The sequence below is a fragment of the Acanthisitta chloris genome, unplaced genomic scaffold (genome assembly GCF_000695815.1).
Source record: "Acanthisitta chloris isolate BGI_N310 unplaced genomic scaffold, ASM69581v1 scaffold12860, whole genome shotgun sequence".
NCBI lineage: Eukaryota > Metazoa > Chordata > Aves > Passeriformes > Acanthisittidae > Acanthisitta > Acanthisitta chloris.
The window spans coordinates 3,829-15,361 of record NW_008653414.1 but is presented as its reverse complement, the minus strand read 5'-3'; the positions used below and the strand labels follow the sequence as shown (position 1 = coordinate 15,361).

Below are 11,533 nucleotides of genomic sequence, written 5' to 3'. Positions count from 1 at the left end.
AAAGAGGAGATCAGGATTATCTAATCATCAGTTTGACTCTCCTGAGTCTAATTCCGCAAAAAAATGGTAGTGTGTAGGACCATAGAGGTGTTTGTCCCGGGTTGAGCCTTTATTGCTCTCTTGAAAAGAGCACAGATGGAAAAATTGGACTACTGAGAGAAACTAGGACAAATAATGATGCCTCTGATGCCTCATCACAGTTTTTATTTTTGCTGAGTTCTGGAAAGAAGGTGCTATCTGCAGGGTATTTTATTTAGCTGGAAAAGAAAAGACGCATAGTTTCCAGATATATCTGATAAAATGTTTGCTATCAAGTGTTGTTTACATGTAACTTCTAATTGAGAAAAACATTTCTCTGCTTAGGAAAGTAGCTAAATTCTTGATTATCTCTAATACCATTAAGTGTGGTTTGTGACTTGACCAAAACAGATCTCACTAATGAGCAGAGAACAGCTGACAAAGATATATAAACAAATAATCGTTTGGAGGCTATGTCAGACTCTCAGATTGAGTTTCACATTTCCCTTTTTGAGGAGGCTTTTTTTTTTTCAGTTAGAGTTTTGCATTTACACATCATGTTACCGAGATGGTGAGACAGGGGAAACTGACTGAATTTCTATGAATTCTTGATATTCCATATGTGGTTCAAAAAATTACATTGAAGCTTTGATTGGACATCTCTGTCCCTGAGATGTCATCATACACAGACAGCTGTACATACCAGACATTTTTTATAAAAGATCACAAATGAGACTGGAGATTGGAAAAAAATATATAAAGTTAATTTGAGTTGATCTAACCTTTCACCTGTACAAAGTGAATTTATTTTTTTTTTTTAACACATGGCTTGTTCTTTCCAGATTGCTACAATTTCTCCGGGGATGGCATCATGTGAAAACACTCTAAATACCTTGAGATACGCAAACAGGTATGGAAAATGTTATTTCTCATAGCTACACCAGCTGTTGATGACTGACAGTTGAAATAGTGTTGTATAATTATTTTAGCTACTCGAATAATTTGGTCGTGGTTATGTTTCTTAATAAGATTAAAACCAAATTACTGATCCAGGCTCAACGTTTAATTTAAATTGTCACTTTTTACAACCATTACAGTAGAATCCATAGAAACCTCTTCTATGCCATTATCCAGAGATGGATAACGTGGATTGCAGTGTATGTGGGAGGTGCCACTATTAGTTTTGCCCCTGCCCTGGAGGGACTGTCCTTTGCATTAGGGGTAGTTGGTGTCCATGGTAATTCCCTGGGGTGTTAGCTAAAATGTGATGTGATTTTGTCTCTTCATCCCCTTGGTGGAATTGCGTGCAGTTGCCAGTCTGTTTTATACCTACATACGAAATTTCGTACTTCCAAGTTCAGACCTCTAAGTAAAGAGGCAGTAAATCCAACAGACTTTATGATCACTGTAGAGAAATGAACACCTTCAGAGTCTGATGCAGCACCTCTGAGACCTGTACTGCTCTCTGAAAGTGTTCAGCTCTTTCCAGTGAGTGTGAAAGGAGCCATCACCTGCTGCAGTTCTGCTGTGTCTAATGCCTGTGGAGGTAGGGTGATCGGGTCCTGTGTGTCCCTGCGGTGAGACCGAGGGACACCCCATGCTTTGTTACCACCAACAGAGGCAGCAGAGACCCTCCAGGCCATCAGAAAACCTGGTTTTGCCAGAAGAGGTCACCATCTGGTGGCCTGCTTGCACCAATGAGAGCTAGGGCAGAACCACGACTGCTCCTGCTTGGCTGGGCAGCACAGCCAGTTGCTGCCTGGGCACAAAGCCTGCTGGGAAGGCTGACTGCCAAATGATAACCAAATGTCCCTGTGACCAGATCAAGGGAGCTAGTGGTAAATCTGCCTGGTATGGACCAGTCTGTGTGATTCCCTTTCTGGAGAGAAGGCATCTACTCCCCTGCTTAGAAATAGCATAACAAAGGACCTTTGTTAACACATTCAAGACTCCTTGGATCTTCTACCCCCTGTAGAACTTGCACTGCTGAAGTGACTCTAGAAAAAGACACTGCAAAACTAATTAAAACACCTGTTTCTAGTACACTGAATAGCTGTGCTGATACTTTCCTCCCCTTGGTGTTATAATTTTATGTTTAGGAGTAAATGCCTGTCACTGTAATGTTGCTTCATGTGTTTTGTTTAGTGTTTTATTTTTTTTCTAGCAATACATCATTTGCATAGTACAATTAGTTTTTAGGTGCTGCACGCTATATGGGAGGGAGAATAGAGCTCCCTCCCATCTACAAGTTTTGTACCTGTACAGGTACAAGTTTTGTACCTGTAGTGCTTTGATTTTAAGTGGAGCCATTTAGTGGAATAGCGAATGTAGAGAAGATTTTTATTAGCTACACAAACTGAAATCTGAAAACACTGCTGCTGTAGTCCCCTGCAAATTAGCAGCGCTGGTTTTATTCAGTTAGTGATCTGAACTGTTTGCAGAAAGTTTAAATATGTTGGCACATTTGTGTTTTACTGTAAGATAGTTAATAGTTAAACTATTACAGAAGTATGATAAACAAAGAGTTGTCATTTTAACTGTGTTTATGAGAACATTTTCTTTTAATTTGCCACTGTATTTTGCTGCTGCAGAGTAAAGGAATTTGGAATTAGTCCTTCGGACATTCCCTTCTCACAGGGTAGTGGCAGTCGCTCTGATCTCTCTCCTTCCTATGAGTATGACGACTTTTCTCCTTCAATCACCAGGTCTACTTCATTCTATACATGGAATCTTTATTTTTAAGTTTTCTTTATGGCTATGTAATTTTACAGACCAACCTTTCATTAGTCTCCCTTGCCTTGAGTCACACATACTTTGTTTTTATTTTGGTTTGGCAGGTGATGGTTCTGCATGATCTGCAATCATCTTCCCAGTATTTTGTTTACCCTCCTTAAACATTCCACATTCTGTATCCAGGCTTGCTAGTTTCCCTCATACATTTAAAAGAAAAAAATGGTGATGTCTCCTTTGGAAACTTAGTGGACCAAATCTAACAGTTCTGTGTTTAGAGTAATTTGAATATCTGAAAAATAAACTGATTTTCATACGCATATGCTATTAGAACTCACTCTGAAGATAAATGGAAAATATTTTTCATGCAGTAAATAAATGCCGCTTGGAAAAACATTTTTCCCTTTAAAGAAATGAGGGCTGTTCTAAAATTTGCTGTGCTTTCAGACTTTTTTGCCTCTCTTTCATAAATTTGCTTCTAAATTGGCATTTGGTTTTTTTTGGCAGAATTGTTATCAATCTTTAAACTCCTTTCATGCTGCAAGATCCTAGCAGGTTATTAAGATATTTTAGTCTTTGAAATTCTTGGTTTCAAATTATTATTTTCTTCAGAATTTCTTGGTTGATTTGCTTATAACAACTTTTTTAAAGCACAATTGTGTATGGAGAAAGAGAAATAGAGTCAGGTGTAGGGTGCTTTTTTTATTTCAAATATTAAGGAGTTATTATAGCTGGGGGTTGAAATTTTTGCCCTCCCAAGCATTAACAAGTAGTAAGATTTCAGTCAGAAAATACACCTTGCTAGAAGACTGGCTGCAATCCATGTGCAAGTAATTAAAAATACAGTGATCCATGCATTTTGGAAATTGGACTAACATCCTTTTGCCACTGAAAGTACGTTAAATTTGCAAAGCTGACATCACCATCACCCTTAATAAATGAGTTAATTGAGCATAAACCCATAGAGCTTTATTTTTTGGTTGTGACCCTTTTGCGCAAGAGATTCTAAAGTTTAAAGTTACAGGTTTTCTACTTTCAGGGTGAAAGAGCTGACGGTCGATCCCACTGCTGCGGGAGATATCCGTTCCATCATACACCATGCTCCCAATCAGATGGATGACTTGGAGACACAGTGGGGTGTGGGGAGCTCTCCTCAGAGAGATGATCTCAAACTGCTCTGTGAACAAAACGTGAGTGTTTTTGCAGCATTACGTGGAAAGAAATGATGACTTACAGTGCCAGAACAAAGCTCGTTAGCAAGATTTTGAATTAAATACAGCATGCCTCTTCACCTCTTCACTTCATGGTGCTATGTTCATGTCCATACAAAAAGAAACAACACCCAAAGTATTTCTTCAAGGGTTTTTTATCTTCCTTGCTGATTAGGGTATTTAGTGTCTAGGCAGGGTCTGCTCTAGGCTCTGATGGTCTGTAGTGTGTATTTTTTTCCAGTATAGCTTCTTATTTTCGTAGGCAATTAGAAGCAACCTGGGACACTCATCTGTTTTATTGGACACTCTTTGTGTTAAATAAACTCTTTGTGGTTTTGAGCATTATTTTCCCTGCATGCAAACCCCATTTCAAGTGAGCTTGCTTTTCTCTGCCTGTAGAAATACGCCTACCCATCATTCCTTCTCCAGGCACCTGGATTTTCATGGGGTGAAACCCCAGGGCACTGTTTGGTGGGAGAGCCATATGATGTTCCCAGCATGTCTCCCTGGGCTGCAGGAGTAGGGAGCTGAGAGGCGTCTTCTAAAGGGCATTTTCCTCTCATTTTTGATTATCAGGTCTAGTCCTGGTTCCTTAAATATGCAACAGGGATTAAAACTCAATTTGCACAAATGCTGATGAAAAACAGAAACGAAAAGTCCTTGCTGTCCTAACATTTTTTGCAAGATGCTCTGTCTTCTCAGACACTTCTCTGTGGTGCCTGCAGCATTTCTCACTTTAGTAACTCTCTTCTTCCAGGACTCTGTTTTATAAGAACATGCTAGTGTTTCCTAAAGTTTCCCCCTGGACAGTCCTTCCAGCCAGTTATCTTTTCATGTCACACTTGTTCATTGTTCATAGGAATTAAATTAAGCTTTACAATATGTTTTTAAAAATATTTCATAGGCATTGTATAAGGGACTGTACTGTTGTGCTGGTTTGAGCTGGGGTAGAGTTAATTTTCTTCACAGTGGCGAGTACAGGGCTGTGTTTAGGATTTGTGCTGAACCATGGAGTGGTGGCATTTGTTTTCGCAAGGAGCTGTTACTGGTGATGAGTCCTTGTTCTCCTGGAGATGGCTGAACACCTCCTGCCCATGGGAAATGCCAAATTAATTCCATGTTTCAAGGGCTGTGTTTAGGATTTGTGCTGAACCATGGAGTGGTGGCATTTGTTTTCGCAAGGAGCTGTTACTGGTGATGAGTCCTTGTTCTCCTGGAGATGGCTGAACACCTCCTGCCCATGGGAAATGCCAAATTAATTCCATGTTTCACTTTGCTTACATGCACAGCTTTTGCTTTCCCTATTAAACTGTCTTTATCTCAACCCACAAGTTTTTCCGGCTTTTACCTTTCCAATTCTCTCCCTCATCCCACTGGTGGGGGAGTGAGCGAGGGCTGCGTGGGGTTTGGCTGCTGATTGGGGTTAAACCATGACACCTGTCTTGCTGCAATGTTAATTACAGCCTACCTAGCACTTGCCTCTTATTGTTAACTATGCATTTCTAAAGAAGCTCTGTTTGCCCTAGTTTGTAAGTCCATGCGTGCATTCTTCTATTGTATTAGTCACTATGTACATTTTAGATTTCTCACTTCACATTTATTTCACTTTTTTCCCAAAAGATTAATTTTGATTTCCTGAAATATATTGGATGTAATTTCTGTTCTTTTTGTTGCCTGTCTGTTGCAAAAAGGACAACAAACAGCACTGACAGAAATCCAGAGTTTTCTGTAGGCATTAAAACTTACTAGAAATTTTTCCCTTGTCACTTCCTCTTCCCATTATTTTAACTTGTATTTTTATGTGGAATATTCTGTTTTCCAGAATTTGCTGGGATTAGTGACTGGAAATTTTTCATGAATATGAATTGATTTTAGCTCTGTAAACATTCTGAATTTATTGCACTTTTCTGCTCATTCCTAGAGATTTTCTTGTTAGAAGTATCAAATTCTATTTTTGACAGGTTTTGCCTTCTGCATATTTCTTTCCATGTTCTGTGATTAAATGGATCACAGTCAAGATATTTCTGTCTCCACAGTTCTTTCGGGACTGACAAAGTTAACTGTTGTTTTTAGGAAGAGGAAGTTTCTCCACAGCTGTTTACTTTCCATGAAGCAGTGTCACAAATGGTGGAAATGGAGGAACAAGTAGTAGAAGACCACAGGACTGTCTTCCAGGTAAAAGATGGAGCTCTGCTTTGTTTTGTCCTAATCCAGGAATTCAGGTTTTTCCAAATAAAGGTGCAATGACTGTTGAAGGTGTAGGATGTCATCTGGTCATTCTGATCTGTCAAAGATTTCTAATTTATTATGCTAGGCCTAGTGTAGCAAACAAACAGGGACAGATTTCATACCCACTTATGTTTGTCCCCTTGATTAAAGAGAAGCATATTTCTGTATCATCCCAGAAATTTAGTAAGATTTTCCTTTGCCAGAGTTGGCTTTTAATAGTAATGTCTCTATCAGCACCACTTCTGTTTGGTCATCTCCCTCTAGGATAGTGCAGTACTGCCTCCAAGTACTGTACCTGAATATCCTCTTGTGACATCTCCCTCTGAGGTCCAGGAGAGGCAGGGTGCATTTCAAACTGTTTTCAGCTTCTTTGTACAGCTACGAAGAGTTCTGCACTCACTGTTAGTCAGGGTTTTTGGAAGGATTACTGCCCATGCAGTGCAGTGCTGGTCAGTGCTACAGAGCCTTTTACACTCACAAAATAAATTGTGGCAGTAAGTATGAGTTACTGGTTTTCAGAAGGAAATGTGAGTTGACTCTGTTCATAACCTTTGGGCAGGCTGTCTGTTTGGCACATCTGTTGCCAGAGAACAGCAAACCATTAAACCTGTTGAGAATATTCACATCTCAGTTTGGGTACCTAGCTTAGTGGAACATTGATGTGTGTTCATAATACAGTAGGTTGCTAAATAACACATTTTGCAACAGATGTAGAGATTTAGTTATTGTGAAACATTAGCCCTGAAGTAAAACATAGAGAAGTGTGAAAGTCATGTGCCATATGCTGTGCCTAATGCTTGTGGCTTCTAGAGAGGCAAGCTGCATTAGTTTCAGATGTTAGGGCCTCTGTGTGTCCATCTGGCCTTCTGCTGGAGATTACTGCTCCTCCCAGCAGTCGCTGGAAGGAAATGTGTCCAAGGCTCCACTCCCTTCGTTCGCAGCGTGGCTTGTGAGTTTATGCTGGGGGGGGGCCAGGCTGCACTGATACAAGATCCACCAGCAGTACCAGTCATCTTCCCCTGGAAACAGCTGATGAAAAACATCCTTTCCTAACAAAGCTGGCTAAAATAGATCAATGCAGTGAAGTCATGCTCTAGAGGTGTGGGTCTTTCTTTGTTTTGGATGTACAAGTTTACATTACATGAGATGAATCTTATCCCTATGTGAGCTCCATCAGTCCTGAAAGCCAAAAAACATCCATGGGGTTTGAACTACATTTTCAATTTTGCTTGGGCTACTGAGCACAGAGGGAAAGGCTTCATTTTAGTATGTCAGGCATGGCATGCCTAGAACTGTCAGCTGCTTCCTTTTTTTGCATCAAAGCATTTCCAGTGGGATTGGTTCTCCTGATCACAGCTTTGCATGGTTCTGTAAGACTGAAGCTCCTGCTTGCATTCTTTGCTGCAGGACCTCTTTTTCATTCCCCTCCCTTTTCTTTTGTAACATTCAGTGCGCAAAAATGCCAATAGAGCTGTTTTAACCAACCTTTACTGTACTAACTGCAGAGTTAGATCATGCAATAGTGAATTTAAAATAGGTCACTTTTTATACAGCTTCTCTCAAAACTGGGCAGAATTATCTTGGCTCTTTGACTGAAGTAATGACTCTAGGGCTGTAGTAGGTGGCAGCCAGCCCATACCTAAAATCAAAGCCTGACTTCAGAGTTTGACACTTGCCTAAGGGCACCTGTGACATAACTTCTGTTCTCTGAGTTTCTTAGTTTTACAACCACCTAATTTTCTGAATTCGAAGAGACCTGGGGTATCTGGGACTTACCTGCTGCTGGTATGACCACTGGAATTTGAGAAATAATGTAGGAAACATACAGTTTTGCTGAATTAGGAACAAGGGTTTAATTCTAGGATTGAAATCTGTTGTATTGAAGTGACTAGGCAGTGAATGTGTGCTCATTTTAAGAAGTCTGAATCAGCTCTTTGTCTTGACACTTGTCTTGCAACTTTGCTGATATATTTTGTTGGTTTTTTAAATCTTTTATCTAGGAATCTATTAGATGGTTGGAAGTTGAAAAGCTCCTTCTTGAGATGACAGAAGAAGTAGACTATGATGTGGATTCTTACGCTACCCAACTTGAAGCAATTCTAGATCAAAAAATTGATATTCTGACTGAACTTAGAGGTAAATTGCTTTTAATCACTTTTCTGTGCATCATTAGCATATGCCATGGAGACTTGCAGTAATACTAAGTAGGAAAAAAGGGAGTGTGATTATATTCTAGGGTCTTTTATATCCTTGCTTATGCTGCCTTGCAGTGTCCTGTGGAAAGAACATTTATTCTGCTGCTTAAGAACAAGTTCACATCTGTGCTCATTTCATCTTAACTTAAAGGAAGAGTCTATGCTTTACCTCCAGCAAATATCAACTCAATCCTACAACTTTTCCTTTTTTCCAAAATGCTAAAGGAAGGTAAAAGAAAATCTAAACCAACTGTATGGGAAAAACCCCCAAAATAGTAATGAGGAAAAAGTAGTAGGAAGTCCCAGTTCCTGCTCTCTTGCATTCTGTAGTGTAGCAGGGAGCCTGCTGTCTTTTGTAAGACCGTGCTTAAGAGTGGCATCAAGCTCTGAGTATCTTGGTTATTAGCTTCCAACAACCTTTCTGGCTGAATTTTGTCAGTCTGTCTTTGTTGAAAAACAAACTGTGGGTAACTCTTAGTGCCCAAAATTGACTCTTCTGCTTGTCTTCAGCTTGGTCCCTTGTGGAGATAAATTTTTCTTTTTTTTCTTTTTTTTTTTACTATTTGGGCTCCAGGAGACTATACTGGTAACAGTTCAATGGTGGAGTTGAGGCTGAGGGAAGTTTTTTTTTGATCTGTGATAGAAAAAAGGTTAAAATCCTGCTTTTCATTCGGTATCAGTTGTTAGCTAGAAGAATACATCAAGCAATCAGATGTGGCCTGCTTGCCTTGTAAGCATGCCAGTTGTACTTTAGCTAGGAATTGGAGGTTGCTGTTCTTTCCATGGATGGTGGCTCCCTGGACGGAAGACAGAAGAGACACCAGGAGTGAACAGACAGAGTTTAGGTGACTTTCTGTTCTTCACAAACTTACTAGATACTGTGTTTGAAACAAGGTGCTGGGGGTAAAAGGCTGTCTTAAGATATCCTTGCATCACTACAGGCAGCTTGATACATGTGTAGTTTTACAGTAGGAGACACCTGTGAAGTCAAAAATTCTTGTATCTGGCTGTATGTACAGACTGGGGAATGAACTGCTGGAAAGTAGTGCTGTGGAAAGGGACTCGGGTGTCTTCATTGATGCAAGCTGAATATGGATCAGCAGAGTGCCATGACAGCCAGCAGAGCCAGCTGTGGCCTGGGGTGCATCAGGCAAGGCACTGCCAAGTGGTCGAGGGAGGAGATTGTCCTGCTCTGCTCTGCACTGTGCTGGTGCAGCCTCACCTTGAATACTGTGTGCAGTTTTGGCACCATGATACAAGAAAGCTATAAAGCTATTAGAGTGTGTCCAAAGGAGGGCACTGAAGATAGTGAAGGGCCTTGAGGGGAAGTCATATGAAGAGCAGCTGAGGTCACTTGGTCTGCTCAGCCTGGAGAAAAGGAGACTGAGGAGAGACCTCTTCACTCAGTGGGAAAGGGAGGGGCAACAGTGAGCAGAAGACACTGATCTCTTCTTTCTGGTGACCAGTGACAGGACCCCAGGGGAATGGCCTGAAGTTGTGTCAGGGCAGGCTTGGGGTTGGTATTAGAAAAAGGTTCTTCCCCCAGAGGGTGTTTGGCACTGGAACAGCTGCCCCGGGCAGTGGTCACCTCCCCAAGCCTGAGAGAGCTCAGGAGGGTTTTGGACAATGCTTTCAGGCACATGGTGTGATTCTTGGAGATGTCCTGTGCTGGACCAGGAGCTGGACTCAGTGATCCTTGTAGATTCCTTCCAACTCTGAATATTCTGTAATTTTGTGAGTTCTGCTCATGGCACATAGTGGGCACTGAATTGTTCAGCTCTTATTCCTGTTCCTGTGGGACTGACATCTTTATGCTGTCATTTTGGTTTCCGTGTTCCCATTCTTGGGCATATTCCTGAGGAATGGCAAGGGACAGGAATAGAAATATGAGAGGATGCCATGCTTCTTTCCTCATGTTTCTCCCATTCTTATTAGAGTTATGCTGAAACAAACAAATGATGCATTAATATATTTACAGTGAATAACTTCCAAAATTTATTCACAAATGCTTTCCACATTCATGGAAAACCAGGGGGGACGAGATTAACTCTGCTGGGTTTTAGAATGTACAGAAGTGGCTGATTGTACACTAAATTCGATTTTTTATGCCTCTAAGGGAGGTTTGAAAGGTGCTGGGAAGGAAAAATATGTATGTGGTGTGTATCTCCCTAGAGACTGAGATAGAAGGAGGATGTGTGAACAGCTTACATGCTGGGAATGCAAATGTGGTTTACAATCCTATCCTGCCTAGAGACAGGGGTAGCATCTGAGAAGTGACTAAGTTGCTAAGCAACTTGTTTGTATGGCAAGTATTGAATTTTAGCTTATCTCAATCCTCTTGTAGTTTGTAGCATCAGCTGGTTTTGTGCAGGAATGTTCTTTGTTGTGCACTGGGGCTGGGATGCAGAGCATCAGGGCTTCGTTTCAAGATCTGTTGAGCACAGGCACATCAGTACTCATTTTTTTTCTTTTTTTTTCCATTAAAGACAAAGTGAAATCTTTCCGGGCAGCTCTGCAAGAGGAGGAACAGGCCAGTAAACAGATCAGCCCGAAGAGACCACGTGCCCTTTGAAAAAGGGGCCTTTGCTGCTAAAGGAATCCACGAACCCGTACTGCTGTAGCACACATTGGTTACAAAACCCAGTGGCCAGGGGAATTTAACTACTTGAAAGTATAAAAACATTAGAAATGTCTGTGGAAGTGTCCTGTTTCTTACTCACCTGAATGACATTTTCAGTTTTGTGTGAAATGCTCCTATAATGTGTCTACAAAATGCTTCTAGACCAGACAGCACAACCATGCAGGGTTCAGATCTGTGAAGCACTTTGTTTTAAGTATTTCTTTTATTCAAGTAGTGAAATTTGTTTGGCAATACTTGCCATGTTTATAATAATGAAGACAAACTGTGGTAATTAAAAAGGCCGCAGCACTTCCTTCTGACCATGTTCAGTTTTATTACAAAGACCAACTGTGCAGTTTTAAATTGTGTTGGCGTGCATGCACACCTCACTAGTGGTTGTACGTAACTCCTCTTCTACAGACAGCTGTGCTCACCTCCTCCTGTTCTGTGCCTTGATGAAGGCTTTACTTAACCCTGAACATCCTCTTTCTGAAGCACAGCCTTAAAAAACCCACAACATTCCTTATTTG

The 11,533-nt window shown here is 40.8% G+C and overlaps 1 protein-coding gene across 1 annotated transcript in view; it reads left to right on the top strand.

Annotated features, from left to right (window-relative positions):
- KIF2A (kinesin heavy chain member 2A) overlaps window positions 1-11,157 on the top strand; it is a 34,781-nt gene extending 23,624 nt beyond the window's left edge. The window contains exons 15-19 of the mRNA XM_009080977.1: window positions 861-928; window positions 3,788-3,938; window positions 6,033-6,134; window positions 8,189-8,324; window positions 10,870-11,157. Coding sequence (XP_009079225.1) covers window positions 861-928; window positions 3,788-3,938; window positions 6,033-6,134; window positions 8,189-8,324; window positions 10,870-10,955 — 543 coding nt within the window. The 3' untranslated portion in view covers window positions 10,956-11,157. The remainder of the gene's footprint in view (window positions 1-860; window positions 929-3,787; window positions 3,939-6,032; window positions 6,135-8,188; window positions 8,325-10,869) is intronic.
- Window positions 11,158-11,533: the final 376 nt, after the last annotated feature.